We start from the raw sequence: 25,280 nt of genomic DNA, 5'->3' as shown, positions 1-25,280 counted from the left end.
TATGGTTCTAATCAAAGAGCCACAGACGCTCCAGATGCGGGAGACGCAGCAGCTGGCTTACAGTCTAATCTGTTCTCAACTCTCCAGAACCACTGGTCCACCCACTCTGCCCCTCCAGTCAATCTGGAAGTCTTCCCATAAGAACAGTAATCCAAACAATAAGCTGTCTAATTAACTCCACTCCAGGAAAGGCTAGTGTGCTGAGGCATGTGTGTTACAAATGCAATACTGATGGGCTACTCTACCAGGTGGGTGTGAGCTGGTCCACGGACCGTCAAGTGGTCCATATGATGTTCCTTGAAGAGCTATTGAAGAAAGTGCTTATGCTTTTTCTCTTTCTGAAAATATCCCTAGAGTTGAACTGTAATCCCAAAAATGGTAGGTTAAGGAGGTAAAGTAGTCAGAAAGGATTTTCTCCAAACCACTGTATTACCAAGGAACAAAACACAGTTATCCCAAGCCTTCTGAGGACAAGAAAACTCAGAGCTGCACAGCCCTCTTCTCTCACAAACCCCATCATGGCCACTTGGCTCTCTTGAGGTTCCATAAGCCAAGTATTAGAACTCAAATCAAACTCATCTTTCGCAAATGGTGCTGAGCTGTGTTCTGTACAAAGTGAGCTAATACATTTCCTGACTTCCCATGCAGGATCTGATGAACTGAGCTAACCAAATGATGAATGCACCAGAATCAAAAATACTCACACAGGCTTCCCTGGTGGCGCAGTGGTTGAGAATCCGCCTGCCAATGCAGGGGACACGGGTTCGTGCCCTGGTCCGGGAGGATCCCACATGCCGCGGAGCGGCTGGGCCCGTGAGCCATGGCGGCTGAGCCTGCGCGTCCAGAGCCTGTGCTCCGCAGCGGGAGAGGCCACAACAGTGAGAGGCCCGCGTACCGCAAAAAAAAAAAAAAAATACTCACACACCTGAAAGTCCAATGGGAACAGCAATGAGATATTGTTTTCACCTGCTGCAACTAGGATTCCAATGCTTTACAATGAACTGTGAATTGTTAAATTCTCAATCAAATTTACATAAGGACACATTTACTGAACATCTGCTTGGAAGAGGAAAACAACTGTATGTACAGAATCATATTTTGCATTCTCCTAAGTTTCCTGTTTGATATTTAAGGACCTCCAAGCACTTGACTAACGAGCATACTGTCTCTGTTCAAAAGGAATAGAGTTCAAAAGAAGTGAAACAACTTACCCCTGTCACTCTAGGGGCTCATTACAAAATTAAAAGTAAACTCAGTACAGCAAATGAACCTCCACTCCTGGTAAAACACAAAGCCCTAACTTCATCAAGAGATATGAATAATATCCCGACCTTCCAAGGCAAAAATGATGAAAAGGAAAAAACAAACAAAATGGATTTATGAAGCAACAGTAAGTCATGATTCAAAAACACACAATTCACCCTAATTGTTTGCATTGTTCTTCTACTACACAAATATGATGTTGAGTTTCTGCTGCCTTATTTTTAAAACACAACTTCTAAAGATGCATTTCAGACAGTGTTGTCATTAATATTCTATTACATTCGATACAACTTCATCTACAACATTATATAAAGACTGGTGATAAAAATAATTATCCTTGGGCTTCCCTGGTGGCACAGTGGTTGAGAGTCCGCTTGCCGATGCAGAGGACACGGGTTCGTGCCCCGGTCCGGGAGGATCCCACATGCCGCGGAGCGGCTGGGCCCATGAGCCATGGCCGCTGAGCCTGTGCGTCCGGAGCCTGTGCTCCACAATGGGAGAGACCACAACAGTGAGAGGCCCGCATACCGCAAAAAAAAAAAAAAAAAAAAAAAATTATCCTTGGGGTTAGCAGATGCATCCTATCCATAGACAGGATGGATAAACAACAAGGTCCTACTGCACAGCACAGGAAACTAGATTCAATATCCTGGGATAAACCATAATGGAAAAGAATATAAAAAAGAAATTATATATAAGTATAACTGAATCACTTCGCTGTATAGCAGAAATTAACACAACATTGTAAATCAACTATACTTCAATTAAAAAAAATACTAAAAGGGATTCCCTGGTGGTGCAGTGGTTAAGAATCCGCCTGCCAGTGCAGGGGACATGGGTTCGATCCCTGGTCCGGGAAGATCCCACATGCCACGGAGCAACTAAGCCCATGCGCCACGACTACTGAGCCTGCGCTCTAGAACCCGGGAGCCACAGCTACGGAGCCCGCATGCCACAACTACTGAAGCCCGCATGCCTAGAGCCCCTGCTCCGCAACAAGAGAAGCCACCGCAATGAGAAGCCCATGCACCACAACGAAGAGTAGCCCCCGCTCGCCGCAACTAGAGAAAGCCTGCGTGCAGCAACAAAGACCCAACGCCAGCCAAAAATAATTAATTTAAATAATAAAAATAATTTTTATTTCCAAATGGGTCTGCACTCTAAAATGATGCTTTCAACATTTTTAGGGCATTTTCCCATATCCACTAGCTTAGGCCAGATTCTTTCATGAAAAGATGTTTAATGCCAATTATGTTCATTAGGTGACTTAACTTCTTTCAATTTCTTATCACTTTTCATCTCTGAAAGTTTTAAAAGGTTTTGCAGTTATCCTGATCATCAACTTTATGGTTCATGAAGGGGGCAAATCTGTATGTCTCTATCATAGGGAACTTTAAGGAAGAAAGGAACAGGTGGTGTGTGATGACACAGCATAAAGGTCCATGAGCTGTACTGGAACCCTGCTGGTAATTCCAGCAGCCCTTCTTCTGGGGCTGAAGGTTCAGGAGCCCTGTCTTTGGAAGCGCAGTCATTGTCTGCAACTGTACGTGCACATCCCATGTCCTGTAGCACTCACCGTCCTCACCAAACTCCAGCATATTCTACTATTCCGACTCCTTTTTCATGTTTAAGCCTTTGTGAGGAGGTGCTATGCACTGTTTAACAGCTGCCGTTCAACTCCGGTCCCCCACCAAACAGGTTACACTTTAGTCTCACAGATTAACTTGAAATGAACCGTTATCCCTCATGGTGAAGTACAATCAAGAGGAACTGAGAGAATTAAAAAAAACAAAACAAAAACAAAACAGCGGACACTTTAAAATAGGTAAATAAGGCCTTCCACTTAAGGATTCTCACGCTGGAGCAGGCCATTCCAGATAATGAAGTCTATTACCTAGATGTGGCAAGCTGCATGTTATAAATAATTAGACCAAAAAAAAAAAAAAAGTGGGTATGGAAAGGAGCAGCTACATTTGAAAACCACAGGTGTAGGATCGGGGTGGTCCCCAGAAGGGGAGAAAGGTCAGTGGTGTGGAGGAAGCAAGGGAAGATTGAGTGAGAGAGAAACCTATTAACTACAGTAAAAAAAAAAAAGTCCTGTAAAGAAACACCAGGCACAGACAAATCTCAACAGTTTAGTGACTTGTAAAACTACACTGCTTTTAGCACCTCCCATATGACACTAATATGCTAGACGCTTGAGGCACAAAGAGGAATAAGGCACAATCTTTGCCCGATGGAAGCTCAGAGCCCCACAGGAGGGGCAGTCGGACACAAGGTCTCAACATACTGTCCCGACTGAGCCCGTACTGCTGGGGCACAGGGAGGGGGCGGCTGGTGTGTGACGGGGCTGGACAGACTGAATCCAGACACCACTCCCACTCTGGCCTCTGGCAGATGGGTTCCTGTCTTTGATGCAGAAACATAAGGAAACACGTAGGATTGTTTTTTCTTTTTCTTAGATGTAATTCAGAGGTGAAATCCTTTGTCCATATAAGATTCAGGGGATTCAGATCATTCAGATCATTCAATCTCTACAGCAAACCCAGGAGTATCGGTGTTATTATACCCACTTCACAATGGAAAAGGAGAGGCCCAGGAAAGGACCACGATTTTCCAGAGTCACCAAGAGAGGAGCAGAGGTGGAAAATCAGTCTCCACGGTGGGACTCCAGGTTCCTATCAGGTTCTTTTTGTGTGTGTGTGTGGTACGCGGGCCTCTCACTGCTGTGGCCTCTCCCGTTGCGGAGCACAGGCTCCGGACGCGCAGGCTCAGCAGCCATGGCTCACGGGTCCAGCCGCTCCATGGTATGTGGATCTTCCCGGACCGGGGCACGAACCCTCGTCCCCTGCATCGGCAGGCGGACTCTCAACCACTGCGCCACCAGAGACGCCCCCTATCAGGTTCTTAAAACAGATTTTAAGCTTTCAGGGATTCTCCCGAAAGGAGAAGAAAGTAAAAACCCGTCCCCTTGGCAAATGCAGGACTCATCAGCTCCTTAGGATTAGAGGAGCACATTTCTTCCGTGCTGAGCCATGGCTATTTCAGGATGGGGCAGCGGGCGAGGGCTGGAGGCGGCACGGGCGGAAGGGATGGGAGGGCTGGGGCGATTCCAGGAGCACAAAAAGCCTCACACCCCGCCCCAAATGCACGGTACTCACTGCCCACGACCGAGGCCTGATATATACACACTACCAAATGTAAAATACATAGCTAGTGGGAAGCAGCCGCATAGCACAGGGAGATCAGCTCGGTGCTTTGTGACCACCTAGAGGGGTGGGATAGGGAGGGTGGGAGGGAGACACAAGAGGGAGGGGATATACGTATGTATATAGCTGATTCACTTTGTTATACAGCAGAAACTAACACACCATTGTAAAGCAATTATCCTCCAATAAAGATGTTAAAAAAATAAAAAATAATAAAATAAAAAGATTGCTCCTGCAAAGCTGCTGCTTCCTTAAGAGGGAAAGCCCCAGGACCAGCTGCTGAGCCAGGCCTGGGCCATTACCTGTTGACATGACCCAGGATCCTTCGAGCTCTATGTCTGTCTTCCAACAGCTTCAGCGGCCAGGGTGCAAGACAGTGGGAATATTGTTCACTGCCAGAAACCGGGCTCTGGGAACCAAGTGGAAACCTCTCCAGGGTCAGCAGTGGACACGGTGCAGAAAAGCAAGTTGAAAAATCAAACCTCAAATCGTCATGACAGATGGCGTTCATGGTTTTCTTTTTGGAAGGTTACTAAATAATTCAAGATACATTGACGCAAATATATATATACATGTTTTTATGAAAAGAAGCTGGTGGCTTCTAATTTAGAGATGAAACTACAGATCACATCGCTGTTTTAGAGAAGTTGTATTCAAAAGGCTGACGGGCCTCGCTGTGATCGTGGGTAAGTCATTTAATTACTCTGAGCTTTGGTCTTCTTTCCAGTCAAAAAAAGCAGACTGGACTCTAGTTCCTTACCAGCTTTAAATCTCTGTGCCTTTGCACAACTCTGTAAGTGATTTCAAAAGCTTTTTGAGGCCTATCTTTTTAAGTTGGAAAATGTTAAGAATTTCTTTTCTAGTCTCCAAGTAAACAGGAGTGGGCAAAGACCCTCTGAGCTACATAATGCAATAGTGTTTGTTTGTTGCTCTGGATGACAAAAGTTTATCTAATGTGTAATTTAGAGAAGAAAGTACTTCACGTTCTAATTTACACTAAGTATTTTCAAATTTGCTTATCAAAATATTTACAAAGCCTTTACTGTAAAATTGGGCAGAGTTTTTTGCCAGTGATTTTTACAATAAATGCTTCCATTCGTTTACAAAATAAAATACACAGATCATTGACAATTCTGGAAAATAATTAACCCAAACGGCAATTAAAAATAAACCCACTTCCCTGGCAGTCCAGTGGTTAAGTCTTTGCCTTCCAATGCAGGGGGTGCGGGTTCGATCCCTGGTCAGGGAGCCGAGACCCCACATGCCTCGCGGTCAAAAAACCAAAACAAGAAACAGAAGCAATATTGTAACAAATTCAATAAAGACTTTAAAAATGGTCCACATCAAAAAAAAAAATCCTAAAATAAATAAATAAACCCATTTAATATGTAGTATGTGCCCCCAAATGAAAACTACATTTATCTGTGCAAGGAATGGACATTATAATTTTCATTAAGCTCTAAGACTATGCTTTTTCATTGAAAAACTAATTAAATAAGTCTTCCTGGCCACTGGTTTTTAAAAAAGAATTTAACAAGAATGTTCAAGCAGCAATATCTATACTAAGAACTGGAAGCAACCCAAAAGTCCATCAATGGAGTGGGTAAATACATTGTGTAATATTTATACACTGGATTCTATATAGCAATGAATATGAATGAATTGCAGCTACACACAGCATAGGGGATTCTTGGAATCTATGTGATTCCAAATCTTGGATGCTACATGAAAAAGCAAGTCACAAAAATACATGCGGTATGATAACATTTATGTCAAGTTCAAGAACGAGCAGAGCTAAACAACATGTGATTAAGAGATACAAACATACGGTAAAACGCCAAACAAAAGCAGGCTATGCACAGAGAACTGAGATGTGGGTTCCCTCTAATGGGCAAAGGGCTGGGGACAGCGCCCCTGGGGACAGGGAAGGGCACAGGCAGACTCAGACTAAATGCCCTTTTTCTTAAACCAAGTGGTGGGTACACAGGTGTTCGCTGTATTGTTATTCAGTGTTGTATTGAAGTATAGTTGATTTACAATGTTGTGTTAATTTCTGTTAATTTCTGATTCAGTTATACGTGTGTGTATATATACTTCTCATGTTCTTTTCCATTATGGTTTATCACAGGATACTGAATATAGTTCCCTGTGCCGTACAGCAGGACCTTATCATTTATCCATCCTATATATAATAGTTTGCATCTGTTAACCCCGAACTCCCAGTCCATCCCTCCCCCCAACCCCTCTGTATTGTTATTCTTTTTATCCTACATATATTTTATAAATACTTTTATCTACCCAACATTTAGTTTTTTGAAATATTAACAATCAGGTGAAATTTATTTAAATCACACGCAGCCTGGAACAATGCCTAAGGCAGTGAAGCATAGTGGATAAGATAGTGAACCTCAACCATCAGTAACTCACTTGGCGAATTTAGGCACCAAGACATTCCCTAGGGCTCCAGCTGTGTAAGAACTTTACTGCTCCTTAGGAAAAAACAAAACAAAACAAAAAAAACATGTCCTCACCACTCTAGAGGTGTATAGCCCAGAAGTAAAGAACTAGGTAAGGAAAGTCAAATGAGTTGTAATATAAGAAAAAGTATTTTTAATATTGCTGAAGATCTACTCTGTACCCAATCCCATGCTTTTGAAAATAAGTAATTCTTCAGGCGTCTAAGCTCCAAATGAGGCAACACAGTTCCCTACGTGTGACAAGGTTTGACTTCTCCTCTGCTTTTCCTCCTGTATCTTTTGCGTAGGGTTTTTGTCTTTCCATGTTAGCATCATGGAGATCAGAGATTCTCCCTTCATGTAGTCAGTCTGTATATGACTTAGAATGTTACTGCCTGTCCTCTTCTTTTCTGTACTCTCCACCCAAGAAGAGGTCTATCTCCCTACTTCTTTCTGCTTCCTTCTCTATTAAATGAGAAGAATAATAGTACCTCATATGATTGGGGTAGGAATTAAATAAGTTAATTCATGTAAGGCATTCAGAGCTGTGCCTGGTACATAGGAAGTATTATGTAAGTGTCTGCTGTTATGTTCATTTGTTCTTATATTTATTTTATTATTGTTATTATTGTCGTCTTGTGACTTCAACTCTGATCTGGCATACGAAAGTCAGATGTAGCGTGTCCCACACGTACTTCTCTTTGAGGTAGAATTTTACCTGCAACATCAATCACTTCTTCCTCTGAAGGTACTCTACCTTCCTCTTGTCCTTACCCCTCTCCACTCCATCCCAGCGGGAAGGGCTAAACCTAAAGGATTCTCAGCCTAGTGGCTGGAGAAACCCAACAACGAATAGGAAGTTATCGCCAAGCCAGATTAATTTCAATCTCCCACTTAACTAGCGCTTCATGACTCAGGGGCTGCCATAGAAAATATTGAAGCCTTACCCATTCCCAAGTGCCTAAACAAAAGTGAGAATGGGACAGAGGCACCGAGAGAATCATGCTGGGTCCTTCCCGAGAGGCCTGGCAGCCCTGACCCTCACGAGTTGACAGTTCTGACAGGCACATATAGATGTGCATTTCCACCGCAGAAAGCACCCCAGCAATAAGTGCTTTATCCAGAGATGCACACCCTTCCGGATGGGCCTGTGTGATTACACAACGTTCAAGGGCCGGGAAACAAAGTCAAAGAAGAAGCATATAAAAGTCACCCAAACCTCAAATGGAAAAAGGTCAGTAATTCTGATGCTCCCAGTTGCCATCAGTTGTCATCCTCAGATTTCCTCTGGGAAAACCAGGGAGGGTTAGAAATGCAAAGAAAAGTCCCCCAAATTCAGTGGAATCCCAGCCACCTTCCTGTAAATATTTCTCACCCCTCTCTCTGTGCAGAAAAATCTAGTGTTATTTCTAGAAAGGTTTGGGAATGTTTCCGTAGAGCTAAGAGCCTGATCTCAATTTCAGAGAGTCCTTGTAAAATTCCCCACCAAACTGACTTTCACGCCACCACACATCACGGGACGACAAGAGACCCCGATCTGTGACACAACAAAGGCGGTATCTGGGGGCTGAGAATGACATCACATGTTGTGGATCAGTAACAACCTCATTTCACAGCCGAGGAACCCTGTTTCCAACAGTCTCGTTCAAGGGTCTGTAAACTTTTTTCCCGAGAAGGGCCAGACAGTAAATATTTCAGGCCCTGTGGGCCACACTCTCTCCGTCAAAATGACTCCATATGTACACAAAGGAGAGTGGCTGTCGCCAGTAAAACTTCGTGGACACCAATATCTGGACTTCGTATCATTTTCACATGTCACAGGAGATTGTTCTTCCGATCTCTTCTGTGCACAGATGTAAATGCCATCCTTATCTCGTGGCAGCAGGAAGAGAGCTGGCCATCCAGGTTTGGCCTCCCTGGGGTCTAGTCGTCTAGAAAAATACGGAATGACCCTGACACTTAACAGCTTCCCTCATGTGGAGTCTGTGCTTGTTCACCGCACCTTGATCTCCTCAAGGCATTACACTAATACTCCTTAATCAACCCCTCTTCCCCACACACAGGGGAGGAGGGTCTGTTTTATCAATGGCAGAAACTGAGGCACTGAGCCGGCCCAGAATGAGCCCGTGCGGAGCCCTGGCGGTGGCTTTCTGACAGCTCTTCTGCCTTGAACTCTGCGTCCCCATTGCCTGCTCACTTCAAGTGCACACACCTCCTGCACTGGGCTGCACGAACACTATTACTGCATCTTAATAGGATAATAGTGATCTTCTGTGACCTGGGATGGTGCAACTCTTTATTGCATCATTAATATATATCATCATAATATATATGATGATGAGACAACCTGTGTGGCTAGGCAGGCCCTGGCCCAACCCCAAGCCATCGGCTGGCTGTCAGTTCTGAGTTATGCCTCTGAGAAGAAGCACGTACTCACGGGGTAATTTCCCAAATGAAATGTTCCATCCTCATTTTCAGATTTGGACAACAAATGCTGAACAAGCACGTAAGGATCCCTGTGTCAGGAGGATAATCGTTTCGTTGCCCCCGAGTCTCCTCTCCCCATCATTGCTTCTCACTCCTCACCCACTCCTGCCTACTCCCCTCCTACCAGAGTAGAAACACTTGGCTTCTCTGAATTCACAGATTGAACAGAATGGTCTCAACAAGTTGCCAAAGGTCCATATCTCCAGCTCAGTCCTATTTCCACAATGGTTCTGAGGCACTTAGGGGACCACGTCGGTGTTCTCTCCACGAATCAATACCACCCCACGGCACCAGAACGACACATCCACATGTCTTAGCCCACCTGCTTCCAGCTGGCCCCCACTCACCCCTGAACCTGGATGATTTCACTAGAGGTTGCTTGAAGGAATCATCAGTACAAACGGTTGGACGGGGTTGCTGCCCTGGTCACCGGGGCTTCCTTCAACCCATGGAAGAATTCCATTCACCCTCATCAAAAGGATTTTTCTCGGGCTTCCCTGGTGGCACAGTGGTTGAGAGTCCGCCTGCCGATGCAGGGGACACGAGTTCGTGCCCTGGTCCGGGAGGATCCCACATGCCACGGAGCGGCTGGGCCCGTGAGCCACGGCCGCTGAGCCTGCGCGTCCGGAGCCTGTGCTCCGCAACGGGAGAGGCCACAGCAGTGAGAGGCCCGCGTACCGCTAAAAAACAAACAAAAAAAACTCATAGCCTCTTCCAAAAGAAAAGACTATCCCTAACTCTACTCTTCAAAGGAAAAAAAAAAGTTAAACGTGCTGAGAAATTCTGCCACTTTTCTAAAAACGGTTCTTGAGAGGCACAGCTACATGATGAAACACTTCCTAGGGGTAATTAATCCTGAGCAACTCTTGTAAAAAAAAAAAAAAGAGTAACAAAGCACATTCTGTGATGCTGTCGTGTTTGACCAGTTTTTGCCACTCATGTATGAATTTACAAAATTCTGAATTCACACTATAAAACAGAAAGATGGGGGGAATGAAACCTATTCATGAAGCCTTGAACTTCAACAGCTCACGGACCCCACCCAGGCTGCAAGAGGAGGCCCTAGGAGGCAGCCAGTGTAATGACATAACCCACAAGAATGCCCTAGAGTAAAGTGGTTTTTAAAGGATATCTAATTTTTCTTGAGCTTCATTCACCACGAATAGTAATCTTTCTCTAAAGGGCTGTGCTTCGGCCAACCAAGATGAGGTTATTATTATAAGATAGTTATTTGTAATAGAAGCTATCAATTACTGAGAACTTTTGTGCCAGAAACTACGCTAAGTGCTTTATACACACTATTTCATTTAACCTACATGACTAACCCTATTAGGTAGTTATTACTATCTTCCATTTATAGATGGGGAAGTTGAGGGTCAGAAAGGCTAAATGACTTGCCTAAGGTCACACAGACAAGAAAACACAAACCAACCCAGGACCATCTGACTCAAAACCTATCCAGTAAGATCACTCCACTAAACTGCTTCATAGATTTGAGTCATGGCTGTAAATTACCTCAAGCTCATCTTTAAGCCGTCATCTACACTACAGTGATTCTCAAACTTGACTTTTCATTATAATCTCTTTTTAAAAACACAGATTCCCCAGAACCCACACCAGCCTGACTGGATAGAATGTGGGCGAAAAAAATTCATTTCTTATTCTTTTGTTTTAAGCCATGCCAAACAAATGGCCAGACTTTTTTTTTTTTTCCCACTGAACTTAATGAGTATTTCGTGAAAAATATTCCAAGTCTTAAGTCTCAAGGCGATTGGCTGGCATTCAGTTGTTAAGTACTTTCTCTCTGGTTCACAAGAATGAATAAATGAATGAACGCACGCGTGCCTGGGAATTCCACCCTCGACTCCCATAGAAAAGCTTTATCCGGAAGAAGCTTCCAAAGCTCGTGGAAGCACTGTGACCAAAGGAGACTTGGGAATGTTACACAGATACGGACACTGACGTCCAGGAGCAATGGGATGAGTTCAGGGCCGCCCAGCCGGACGGCAGCAGGCCCAAAATCTCCCAACCACCCACTTCCTCCAAAGACAGAACTGCTGCTTAGAATTCGTCTGGAATCATTCAGAAACACAAATAATCACAGGAAATGAAAGACAGACTGGCACATGTCAAATGGTTATAAATATGTGTAAAGGAGTCAACAGGTTCAAAATATACCCCTCGGCAGCCGGCACACTCACTGGACCTTTCTTTACATAAAGCATGGGGCCTCCGTGGAAGAAGACAGACTTGACTTCTAATTGACATATGATTGTGTATATTGAAAGAGACAGACCTGAGTTCCAACCTCAACTCTGCCACTTCCTCATGTGGCCGTGTTGCCATTTACTCAACCTCCCCGAGTGTCGCTTTCCTCCCCCAAAAACCAGTGATAATAGTAACTACTTCCTAGAGGGTCTCCATGCAGTTTAAATTCCGTAGTGAAGAGAAGCACCCAGCGTCTGGCTCACAGTTACCATTTATAATTGTTATTTTTACTTTCCGGTTCCCTGAAAAGTGAAACACGTTCTGTTTACGCAGCTAATTGTTCTAACTGTCAAGGCTCAATGTCCCAGTTTAAAAAAATCAGCCCTCCAATAGGACATAACTTTATGCCACCCTCCAAACCGAGGACTGAAAGCATGCTTCCAAGACACACAGCTGTCTAATGTGCTAAGAGCAATAATGAATTGCATAATATCCAGGGATAACAAAATTAACAACATCTTCCCCCAAAAATCTCCTCTGGGGTGATTTCAATCAAATGTTTCAACCAATTATTTCAGTCAAATGTTCAGTCATGAAAAACAGAGGATTTGGATTGGAACCTTATTAAAATATATCCCTCTCCCTCAGTGAAACTTGTTCAAAGTTAACCATAAATATCCCCAGTCCTCACCTGTACTTTCCCAAGTCGTTCCAAAGAGAAGATCCACGGTGGAGCTGTCAGATTTGCTGCCAGTGATCGGACTGTCAGGGCAGCAGGGGCAGCACCTGCATGTTATCTCCCTCAGATGCACACAGCCCTTTGGAAGATCTCTCCTGATAACATTCACTCCTTTCATAGCCCCGAGCCTGGAGAGTCCATTTTACGAGGAATAAGGTTTCACTGGAGAGACGCAGGAAGGGGACAGAGTAAGGCACAAATGAAGTTTCAATCTGTTCCTTTCACTGCAGCCGTCCTGTGCATCCATCCAGGTAAGACAACATGCAGAAGGCCTCGTTCCTGCAGCCCTGAAAGTCTGTCCACTGACAGCAAACCTGATAGATCCACCAGCCTTTCGGTCAGGTCCAATTTGCCCACCCTCCTCTAGATGCAGTCATTAGATCCTGCTGACCACGGCTGCACTGCCGAGCACCAAAGACAGCACAGCGACCCTGGCTGTTGATAGCTGGCGTGGGACGTGGGCTCCGAGGGCTTTGATCTATTTGCTTCTCTGTTTACATATGGATTTAGGACAGAGAGGGGTGGTCTCAGAAGGAGAAATGCTTTGGCAAACTCTTGACTGTACAAACTGTTTCATTCACACCAAGGACTATTTTCCCTCTGAAGGGACACAGAAAGAGCTCCCAAAGGATCAGGTTTTTGTCACAATATCTTAAAGCAATATTTCTACATTGGAACTATTTTGCAGAGAAAAGAAGAATGCCTTGGCTGTTAAGATAGGCTGAACAAAACACCTGTCACCAGAGTTGTCGCTGGGGAGTAATGTGGTCCAGGTTACCCTCTCCAAACCACAGGACCACCATTCATCATCCCTAACAGACAGCTCTCTGTGTGGTTACCATGGTAACAGTTCTCATCCCTTCCTAACCATCCCTGATACCACACACCAAAGTTTTAAAATCAAATCATGTTTACAGAATATAAAGAAAACTCAGCCAGCTTACATGCCAATACCAACATGATTCTTCCCTGCCAAGAAGCTACATTTTAATATATTTTTGATTCTTTGGTATTCACAGATGTCCCTAGACAATTTTTTAAGTTAAATTGTCAATAGCAGTGACCATTGGTCAAAAGCCAAGGGTGGGGCTTCCCTGGTGGCGCAGTGGTTGAGAATCCGCCTGCCGATGCGGGGGACACGGGTTCGTGCCCTGGTCCGGGAGGATCCCACATGCCGCGGAGCGGCTGGGCCCGTGAGCCATGGCCGCTGAGCCTGTGCGTCCGGAGCCTGTGCTCCACAACAGGAGAGGCCACAACAGTGAGAGGCCCGCGTACCACAAAAAAAAAAAAAAAAAAAAAAAGCCAAGGGTGGTATATCATTTGAGCAGTTACATATCAAAGCAAGATGCAATCAGAGGCAATCTACTGGGATTTGAAACATCATTAAGAAGAAGGGGAAAGAACCTACTGACTCTTCCTTGCATGCTCAGTAATGGATATTTGCAGAAAACAAACACACACTGCATCAGCACTTCCTTCCAGCCCTAGTGCCCAGCTCAGAGCCCATTTATTCACATGCCGAAGCATTACCTGGGGGAAAGCAGTTATCTTGGTGAAAAATGACATCCCCACCCAGCCAGGGGAGGTAAGTGAGATCCAAAAGCCAATTTCAGAAGCCGCAGTGGTTGTTTCAGGGTGAGTTGTACACATGTGTCTAATTATAAAGTTCTTTCCCCACTGTGAGACTGTATACAAGAAGCTTGTACTTAACAGCTTCTCTCAGGATAGAAAGCTATTAAGAAAACCATCAAAAGTCCCCAAGGGGTTTCCCTGGTGGCGCAGTGGTTGGGAGTCCGCCTGCCGACGCAGGGGACATGGGTTCGTGCCCCGGTCTGGGAGAATCCCACATGCCGTGGAGCGGCTGGGCCCGTGAGCCATGGCCACTGAGCCTGCGCGTCCGGAGCCTGTGCTCCGCAACGGGAGAGGCCACAACAGTGAGAGGCCCGCGTACCACAAAAAAAAAAAAAAAAAAAGTCCCCCAAGATCAAGAGTTTTATGGATATGTGGGGTCTCCCATACTATCATTTTTCAATGTTTATATTATAGAAAATTTCAAACATACAAAAAAGTACAAAGAATAATGTAAGGAACATCTTGTGCCCATGACCAAGCTTTGCCCAATCTTAATGCTTGGCTGTACTTACATTAGGCCTTTTCTTTTCCTTAATAAATTACTACACAGGAAGGTAAAAATCTGTATATAGCCCTCCCAATCCCATGCCCTTGCCTCCCTAAACAATATACAGTATTGGCCTGCATGTTTTCCAGCGTTATATAAATGGTATCAGACTGTAAGTATCAATCTACAACTTGTGTTTTTTTTCCTCAGCCTTGTATTTCTAAATCTTATCTGTATTAATACAAGTAGATCTGGGTCATTCATTTTCATCACTGCGTAGAATTTCACTGCTTGTATATAATACACAGAATTCTGTCCTTTTTCCTCTGAAAGGCAGTTAGACTGAGATTTTTCACTATCATAAACAACATAGAAATGAGCATTCCTCTACCAGTGTCCTATTGCACACATGCAGTGATTTCTCAGGGCATAAACAGAGGTGGAACTGCTGGGTTGAGGGCATGTGTGTATCTGCTTCGAGGTGTTGCCACGCTGCTTCCAAAGCAATTGTGCCAAATAACCCTCCCACCATCGGGGAGTGAGAACATCTATTGTTCCACAACCTTGTCATAGAGCGATACCATCAGAGTCTTTCATGTTTACCTGTCTGACTGGTATGAAATGGTACCTCGTTTTCATTTGTGTTTTCCTGATTACCAGGGACATCCTTTCATGCTCACTGGACACCTAGATCTTCACTTCTATGAGTTGCCAATTTTTCTACGTGCCTTTTTTCTTACTGCTTTGGAAGAGATCTTTATACCTTCAGTGACTTTATAAAGTTATTAACTTCTCAGCTTCCATTAGTAAAGCAGAGATACTATCTCTTAGGAATGATTGGAAGCTGAATGAAAATCACTGGGTCCAGTGCCTGTAACATGCTAAGCCTCAAAACAAGTCACTATTTCTATTACAGTAAGTCCCCTACATACGAATGAGTTCCATTCCGAGAGCATGTTTGTAAGTCCAATTTGTCCATAAGTCCAACAAAGTTAGCCTAGGTACCCAACTAACACAATTGGCTAGAGAGTACTGTACATAATAAGTTTATAATGCTTTTCACACAAATAATACATTAAAAAAACACAAAAAAATAAAGAAAACATTTTTAATCTTACAGTACAGTACCCTGAAAAGTACAGTAGTACCAGCTACATCACCACTGCTTTTACGCTTGCTTCCGGACATCCTAGGCTTGAAATAAAGATACTGTACTACTGTGCTCTACACAGTACTGTAAAGTACACAAAAGCACACCCACTTGGAGAGGATGTGCGCACGTGACAGCGTCTGCCAGAGACGTGAATTAACACGTGATTGGACCTGTGAACGCACTTTCGCATCTTTGAAAGTTCACAACTTGAAGGTTCGTATGTAGGGGACTCACTGTGTCGTTATGAAGATGAATAATGAGGTTCAGGGTTGAGAGTATACGTTTCTAGCCTTTCTCCCCAATTTGTAGCCCCCTTTAGGATAAACACTGCAGAACTCGGGAAGATGACCCTGAGTACCTCTGGCTCCGATTTCCCCAGGACACAAAGACATAATATTAGGACTCTGTTGTTTATAAGTTACCATGAGGAAAGTGTGCAACGTTGACTCTCTCAGATAGTGCTTAAAAGAAACATCAGAGCTACACATCCTCCAATCTACAAGTGGCTGTGATCTTGTCTGTGAGACCATGATCTTGAATTTCAGCAACGGTTAAGTACCTGCATGAAAAGACCTCTGGGAAGAGGGAAGTGGGCGGTGGAGAATGGCAGGTAAATCAGTATTAGGGACCTGTCCGGTATTGCCGGGGTGGAAACACAGCCATGACTACATGCGATACCACCAGGCCCAAGACCTCGCCATGTCCCCACACGTCATAAGTGATCCTCGCATAAGAAAAGTGAAAGGACAATCATCCTATCGCTTATCACATACAGAAGTGTGTTTTTCAATAATGACCAAAAGGACATTGACATCACTTTGGTGGCAGGCACACTGTGAAAATACTTCTCCAATATTTATCCAATATCCAGAAGCACGTGTTCCTAAGGACATGGTGGTGAGCTAGAGAGATGCAAAAAAAAGGAATCACATAAGCTTCTCTGCCTGGACCCTTAAGATATTTAGTTTTGTGCTGAGATCCTCCAGATCGGCTTCTACTCAGTTGCGTCCTGGCCTCTCCTTGGAGAAAAGCCATGTTCATTTTTATGAACTCTGCCAGTGGAGTCAGGAGCATATACAGCTGACCTCCAGGCCGATCAAGCAGTCCTGACACCAGCTTCAACCGGTGACTAGTGGAGTCCCTTTTTACACGTACTTGCAGCTCGTCTAACATTCAGAATGATCTTCCTCCATATTCAATTTCCACCGGCACTAAAGGAACCAGAGACTTTCCTTAGTGACCCTCTGCCTGTCTTTTGCATAGTAGTCATAGGTAAGAGTCAACTCCAGACCAAATATAATTAAGCCATCTTCTGACATCTATCTGGGTGTACTGCTTTCTTCCTTAAATGTGTGCCAAGTTTCCACTTCCAAGAAGTTAAACTGCCATGTAGCAATGCCGTGGTGATAAGTAATTAGACACTGTAATGGAAAATTAACTGTGTTTTTATTTAGAGCATTCATTTTAACAAGACATTTCTTTTTCCAACTGTTATTAAGCTGCAATAAAAATAAATTAAATCCTAAGGATCTGCAAAGGTTTTCTGGTTAAATAAAAACAAAAAAGAAGAAGAAGAAGAAAAACTGCCTCTTCTCCTAGAGTCAGAGTATTTCTTATTTTGTTAACATCACTAAGTTGTACACGGTCCTGGTCTGAACCCCATTCCCGGTAAATTCTAAGGCCAATTCTAACCCTGTCACCCGTGCTGTGGACAGAGGAACAACCCTTCCACCGTCACGGCAGCTGACCCGGAGGCAGTCATGCCAGGCGGGACGGAGGGCCTTCGCCACATGTGGGAAGTCTTCACCCAAATGTTCTCTCTCCTTCTCTCTTTTTTCCTCCCTGTTTTGCCGCTCCCAAGAGACTTGCAGCCAAGTGATTCGCAACAGCCTGGCAAGCACCTGTGGGCTTTGGCAAGTCCTGGGTTAGAAGGCAGCTAATCCAGCTCAGTGGGGTCCGTCTCTGATGCCCCAGTACAAACACCACCTCCTCGAGACAGGAATGGAAAACAGCATTCCCCAAGAGAGAATGCAAAGTGAGGCCTCCACCTGTCCACCTCATCCAAAGCCTTGCAGCCCTCTAACCATGTTCCAGCTAAGGGTTCAGCAGCAGGTGTAGCCAAGGGACGCGAACTGACTTCACTGGGGGCGGAAGAGTGGCCGGCGTGGTCCGCAGGCTCCGCAACCCCCATAGAAGTTCCCAGGCTTTGTACTAAGGCGGGAGCCTCAGATCCGTGCCCCACCTAACTTCTGTCTCTGTTCCTCTTCCTCCCGACCTCAAAACAAAGTGCAAACAGCACCTAAAAATGCTTCTGGGTTAACCCTGATTCAGTCACGCTAAATGCTGGGCAGGGCACTCCCCACCCCCCCACCCCCACCCCCACCCCCGCCCCCGCCCAGGCTCTTCCCTGAAGGCGCCCCAGCAGGTGTCTAAGTCAAATCAACGTGGGCATTTACTCTCCAAGCAGGGACAGAAGAATTTCAGAAGCCACCTTCGTGTTGCCCCCAGGGTCATTCGGACGCTGAACTACATACCAGGCGGAATCAAGTGGCTTCAAGAACTTCAAAGAAACCCACCCTTTTTCTTTTTCCCTATTCCTTCCCTTTTTTTGTTTTCATCTCTCTTTACAATCTAAACAACAATTTACCGTCCTTACTGCTTTTCAAATAGATTCCTGGGATGTAAAAACCTAACAATCTTCTCATTTAGATTCCTGAGGTACGTTAAAACCAGCAGCTATATACCAGCCACGCTGGGATCACAAATTTTATTTTCAAGCCAGAGGTAACAACCAACCCTGCAGGAAATTGGTTTCATAAAAGATCTACTGCATATACAATTTCAGTTGAGTTGTATTTAAGGAGGTTAATATGACAATTTTGGTGTTGATAATACCCTTTAAGTGGAGTTCAAAGAGAAAATTCCAGACGGTAAGCAAACGGATTAAATTATCATAATGTTTCACAATTCCAAAGTGCCCACATAGACTCTAGAGGACCACAAAAAAGAGCTTGGCAGTGGCTCTACAGGTGTTTCAGAGAAAGATTTAAAATATCCCAACTGTTAGCCAAGACTTAGAATAAACTTAAAAATAATGGCAGTGGACTTCCCTGGTGGCTCAGTGGTTAAGAATCCGCCTGCCAATGCAGGGGACACGAGTTTAAGCCCTGGTCCGGGAAGATCCCACATGCCACGGAGCAACTAAGCCCGTGTGCCACAACTACTGAGCCTGCGCGCCACAACTACTGAGCCCATGTGCCACAACTACTGAAGCCTGCGTGCCTAGAGTCTGTGCTCTGCAACAAGAGAAGCCACTGCAATGAGAAGCCAACGCACCGCAACAAAAAGTAGCCTCTGCTCACCACAACTAGAGAAAGCCCGCGTGCAGCAACGAAGACCCAACGCAGCCAAAAATAAAAAATAATTTAAATAAATTAAATAAATTTTAAAAAGTAATAATGGCAGTGCCGTCAACAAACAAGTGTAAATATTTGTTGAATTAAATTATTGAATTAAATGATACTGAAGATTATAGACCTTTGGAAAGGCATTTTAACTTGCTAAATTTCTAATCATTTTCCCATTTGCTGTTAGAAAAATGAGAACCAGCGAATAAATTGCTAATAAACTATTCACTCATTAAAACTGACCCCTAAGGAATCCCTCAGTGTCTCTATTTAACAAAGGTGTCATAAAATTTAAGGAGTAAGGAGACAACAGCTGAGGATCCCGAAAGAGCTCAGTTCCAAATATATCCTGACCTTGGATGAGTCCTCTATCCTGGGCTTCCCTCAATTTATTTACCCTTAGAATGGGAACAGGAGAGGCAGTGATGAGTGATTTGCTAATGAAAGCGTATTTGCCTCTGGTAGAAATACAAATGCTTGTTAATAAAGATCATTTTCCACACCCCCAGTTTGCATTTCTCTATCAACGTTCCAGTACCCAGGATCCAGGTTCCCAAGATACTCCAGGTTTTGGTCTCCAACTAAAAGACTGAGCTAGGATTGGGGGAATCACTGGAGCCAACTCATGAAGTGGCAGCAGACTCCCTGACCCCCATCGCACAGGTCCACACCTCATTTCATTTTTCACCAGGATGACACCCAATCTTTGTGATAAAAATGAGCCCAAGGACACCACCCCAAAGAACTTGTTTCTCTTGGACCCACCAAAGACTAAAATGTTCTCAAAGCCCGCTCCTAAGATAAACACCCTTCCCCACATGCCCCTTTTAAATGGCTGGTTAACTGTCCCTCGGGTGTGACCGCACAGCTTTATCCCGGGTGTGTAATGGAGCTGGAAGAATCTTCCTGATTTCTCAGTACCCTAATATGAAAGACGGCGGTGTACAGTGCGGGCTGAAACTATGTTTAAGCCCTGATGTGACCCTAGCACTTCGCAAAAAAAAGTATGTTCTGCTTAGGAAGGCTGGTCTGTGGTCACTGTGATTCCTCCCAGTCAGCTCTGTAAGACTGGCCACTGGAGGTCACGGGGAGAGCCTACAGAACCCTTCTGCCAGAGGAGACAAAAAGAATTAAACTATAGGTTTTAGTGAAATTACTAAAAGTCATGCAGGGGCCATGGGTTGTAAAATGTACAAATACCTGTATTCACTTCCCCCCAAATGTGCGTGTACAAGTCCTAGGGTAATTCTAGGTTATAAGTATCGGTAATTATAATAAGTTGTAAGTAATTATGCACAGTACTTAGGTTTCTCAGTATCATCTTATGAAAACTCTTAGGGTAAATTGTTACATCCTTGTTTTTGTGAAGCAAGTTACTCATTTTTTCCAAACACCCCTCAAATTTAGAGAGTCTGCCTATTTCTAAAGATCAAACTGAAAGAGAGATCCCTCAAAGGGAACCGTGCCGCTACCTCTGCAATCTATTCCGTCCTGAGAAGCCAGTTCAAGGGACTCTTCCACCAAGAAACATTAATCACAACCAGAAAAATAAAACAATGCACCTGAGAGTTAAACAATATTTATGATATCATAAACTGCAAGTCATTTTTGGCCTTCAATCACCGTCAACGTTCTAATGTTTATGAGAGATCATCACCGGCTTCTAAGGGGCAATACAGTTCCATTATGAGTGAGGATTACTGTTACCAGATTTTAACGTAAGAACAACATGTCATAACTAAATTCATTCTAAACACGTTCCATACCTCCTCAACAGTCTGAATAACAAACTTGTTTTTCAAATGGAGGATCTCTTGGGGCTTGGTTTTTAAATTTTATTTTAAATTTAATGACAAATGTTCCTTTAGTTTGGCTTTAAGAGGAGGATTCCTTTACTCAATATCTATTATGTGATGCAGGAGATCTATTAGGAAACTTAAATCAATCTGGAGATTGCTCCCTAAAACTAAAATTACTCTATTTTAATAAGGAAGGGCCTGTTCAAATAAACAATTGTTTTTGAAGATGAGAAGTCCGTCAAGGTTAGGGTGTCTAATAATAAATGACTGTCAAGTGATTACCTACCAGATGAGAAATGTTTCCATTTCTCAGTTTACTTGAATATACATGCTCTTCTGCCCGAGATCAGCATCATAAACTGACATTAGGATTTTGCTAAATCTGAACGACATGGTTTGCCTAATTATGTAGCGGCTTTTTAAACGCTGTAGCTTTTTTTCCACCACAATTTCATGTATTTACTGTGCACGGTGGTCACTTTATTATCTTAGTTTTCATTATTTAAGCTGACAAAGGTCACTTCTGTTAGTTATATAAATCTTAAAACAGCAAACCAAAGGATGAGATAGTTCAGTAACATTAATTCCAATTTATGCCTTTCACTTGATTTGAACATTTTATGCATTGGTTCCACCAAAAGTGCTAAATATTTATCTCTATCCAGAAAAAAAAAGAAAAAAAAAAAATATATAGTTTCATTATGAATGCCAGCAACTTATTGCTGTTTTTTAATTAATAAAAAAAAGATTAAGTTCATCCAATTTAAGATTTGTGATCCTGAACATAACTGTTAAAAGCAACAAAAATGCTTTGAAAGCATGGTATTTGCAAAACCTTTGAGAAGTCGCTAATGGTATTCCCATGATCTAATACACGTAAGGCTTTAACTGTAATCGTAAACCCACTGAAAGCTTATGATCTGAAAGGATGGACTATTGTAGCCAGTTTTTGTGGGTTTAATTCCACTGGCAAATCCCAGTTTCTATATTTTAAATCTCAACTAGAGCAAAATCACAACACATTTTCAAAAGAACAACCTAAAGAAATCAAGCATGGGAACAATAAGGCAAGAACGCCAGTGCCAACAACCACCCTCTCCCACAAACCATCAAAGAACTTCAAAAGCACGAGGCTGAGCACAACTTTTAGTTCGTGAAATATGTGCGATTCACTTTTAACACTCACAAAAGTACACATGAATCGCTGTATTTTCCTCCGATGTATGTCCCACACAAGGTTCAATAAAACACAAAACTTACTCAGCCTCGACGGATGACTGCGTCATTGTTTTTGGAGGCTGTTTATTACTCTTCCTCTGGCATGATTTCTATGATCCAGTTCTGTGACTGCTAAAGGCCAGGAAAAGCTGCCTTCAAGTCAATGCATGGCGCGAAGTCGCTAAAAAGTTTGCCCGCATCAGGCTATGCCTAGGTGCTTAGGAGAAGCTGTTCTGCTTTGTCCTAGGGACCTCCAGGTACGCAGTGTCTTTTCAGGGTGCGAGAGATTTACCATTAAAACGGATCCTCTCTTTTTCCTTTAAGGGATTTGAGTTCTCATGGCAAATGATTATTTATGCTCAAAACAAGAATCAGCCTAGTTCCCCGCTCCAAGATCTATGCAGACAACTCATCCCAGGTGTAACGCATGGCAGACATACAAATGTAAAAACATCAACCATATCTACCTTGTTTTTCAAATTTCTTCTTCGTATCTTGTTTCGAATATTTCTTGGCTTTTAAAATGCAGTATTACAAGTCTTGTTCTGGGCTACCAGGCCTAATTCCACCTTACAGACAAAATGTATTTTACAAAGGAGTAATTGAGTATAATACTCATTTTATTACCAAATACATGTAGGAACAAGTTGGTTGTAAAAGAACTTTACTGTATGTACTTACACACGTATTTACTGATTGTCCTAGAGAGCCTATCAATGGAATCAACAGAAAATGCAGTATTCCAAGCACAGTGTACTAGCAGCCTCTTGGCCTGAACGTTCCAAAAATATCTTTCAAAGCCACTGCTATCTTTTCAGTTTACTTTTTCAAAGTAAGTACAATTAAATTCATTTATTTCATGCTACCCATGCAACAAATATACCCTCAAAGGGTCTTTCGGTTTGGAAATACTAAATTTTTACCTTCAGTTGAAAGCAGGGTCAATAACTTTTTTGATAAAAATTGCTTCAATTTTTTTTTTTCGCTATACCCACGTCTGGAGAGCCTAAATCCTTATAATGCCAGGGCACTATGAAACTTGGAGCTTCTTTTAATGCAAGTTTTTTAGAAATAACTTTGGATTTATTTTCTACATAAACCTATGGCTTTTCAAGTATATTTATTAAGTGTTCTTTATTTTTACTACTGGTCTCGTTCTTGTGGAGAAAGCAAACCAGATTTGAGGAGTGTTTTTATCGTGATCATTGTTTTTTAGTCACTTAAAACTCACAGGGTTGACCTCCTCAGCTGGCTCCACAACACGACACATTCCAGAACTACTTCCCCAGAGGGAGATCCTTTTAAGTAAAGTTCAGCGGATTTTGCGGGGAACCTCGGGATACTGACTTACTTGTAAAATTCCCAGTGGAGACAGGAGGAAGTTGGACGAGTTAACTCAAGGTGAGAAGCAACGCCACTTCCTGAGACAATGATTTAAGTGCTCAACCAGGTCAAGGGTTTGAACTTTCTTCCTGAAAACCACAGCAGCGCTGGGAAGGAGGAAGGCTCTCCTGCCAGCAGATCCCAGGCGCTGCGGGGCGCCGGCTCTCGGGGGCGCGCTGCCTTGACTGCCTTTGTAACCTTGCCATTGACACCTTGCCGGGCCCCTTCCAGGTTGCAGAGGCCTCTGCAATGCTCGCCTCGGACAAGTCTAGTCCTCTTGCAGGGGCCCACAATTCCCGGGCCCCTTCCTCTCGCCCTTGGGTGGGAGGACAGAGGTGGTCAAGCGCCCGACCCCGGCACGAAAGCGGCCACACCCCACTGCGCTCCCGCGGGCCGTCTTACCGGTACAGGAATGCAGGGGCTTGGGTCGCACGACCAGCGACGGGCACATGGAGTAGAGGGAAAGTTTCTCAAAGTAGTCGCAGGTCTCCTTGGAGAGGATCTCGTCGATCATGAAAGTCTTGTAGCGCCTCCTGGCTGCTTTGAGCTGGCCGGGCGAGCTCAGCCTCAGCTCTGCGTGGCAGTGCATGGTGAGCCCGGGCGAGCGCCCGCCGCCCGAGGCCGCGGGGCTGGCGCGCCGGCGGGGTCCTCCGGCCGGCTCCTCGGCGACCGGGAGGCGGCGGGGCTCAGGAGGTGCTGAGGGGAGCCAGCACCGGGCGCGCGGGCTGCGCGTCTAGACCCACCCGCGGATCAGCATCTTCGCCGAGCCTTTTGGGGACAGTGCAGCTGTCAATCAGCGCGCGCTTCCCGCAGGGCCTGGTGCTGAGCCGCGCGGAGGGCCGGCCGCTCGGCGCCCACCCCGCCCAGCCCGCCTGTGTCTCCCGGGGCGGACCTGCGCGCCTCGTGCCCGCCGCTCTTGATAGCCTTCTCCAGCCTCTCAGCGTCTCACGCTTGTCTGCGTGCCTATTTTAAGACACTCGCTCCGGCTCTCCTCCCCGCCCCCCTCCTGGGACGAGCTCCAGGTGTGTGTGTGCAGTGTGCGCGCCCGTGTGTGCGCGCGGTGCGGGGAGCGCGCGCCGCCCCCGCCAACGGGCTAGGCCTCCGGGGGCCGCTGCCCACACGGAGCCCCGCGCGCCACCCTCGCGCCGGGCCTGCCGCGCTCCCAGCCGTGCTCCCATCGCCGGCACCCGGCGGGCGGGCACGTCCTGGTCTGTTAGTAGAAAGAAGTCGAGACTTCGCCGAGGCTCCCGAGACTGCGGGCCCCAGAACCGGCGCCCCCGAGGAGCTGAGTGCCTTCCTGCCTCCCCACGTGGACTTCCGCGCGCCTTTTCCCAAGGACGGCGCCCGCCCCTAGCGTCCCCTACGCTCGCAGCCGGCTCCCAGCCCGCGCGTTCTGGCACCCGGAGCCTACGCCGCGATCGCGAACTTGACCGTTCCACGGAGATACCAAACCATCAATGACCTTTGCCCTGTCCGTTATCCCCATAGTAAACTGTTAAAAAAAAAAAAAGTAATCAAAAGCACGTGTTCCCTTTTTATTTTTGAGCTCTGTTTATAAACCTTTTTTCGTCCCCAGAAGGGCCAGCGCAGCGGGACTGCCGGGTGCGGCGAGTCAGCCCGGTCGTGGCTCCTGGTGCCCGATACTCTGGCACCACGGCTTTCGTCCCCCGGGTCCCTGGCGACGCGTAGGGTTGGGGGAGCCGCGAAGACACGCGTTCATTAGGTGGTTTGTCTTCTGCCTCTTGGGCGCCTAACTTCCGAGTCTGTCCCAATCAGTATCTGAACGAACTTTTGTTTTCAGTTGGAATTGTTGGGCGAGGGGCGAGGGGACCCCACCCA

The 25,280-nt window shown here is 45.0% G+C and overlaps 1 protein-coding gene across 1 annotated transcript in view; it reads right to left on the bottom strand.

The window, feature by feature from the left end:
* The window catches only part of BARX2 (BARX homeobox 2), a 69,618-nt gene extending 44,716 nt beyond the window's left edge, over positions 1-24,902 (bottom strand). Inside the window, exon 1 of the mRNA XM_004280483.3 lies at positions 23,844-24,902. Within this exon, the coding sequence (XP_004280531.1) occupies positions 23,844-24,030 (187 nt within the window). The 5' untranslated portion in view covers positions 24,031-24,902. The remainder of the gene's footprint in view (positions 1-23,843) is intronic.
* Between the last annotated feature and the right edge of the window lie 378 nt (positions 24,903-25,280).

The sequence above is a fragment of the Orcinus orca genome, chromosome 8, assembly GCF_937001465.1.
Source record: "Orcinus orca chromosome 8, mOrcOrc1.1, whole genome shotgun sequence".
Classification (NCBI taxonomy): Eukaryota; Metazoa; Chordata; class Mammalia; order Artiodactyla; family Delphinidae; genus Orcinus; species Orcinus orca.
Note: the sequence above shows the minus strand (reverse complement) of the source record. Positions and strands in the feature narration are given on the sequence as shown.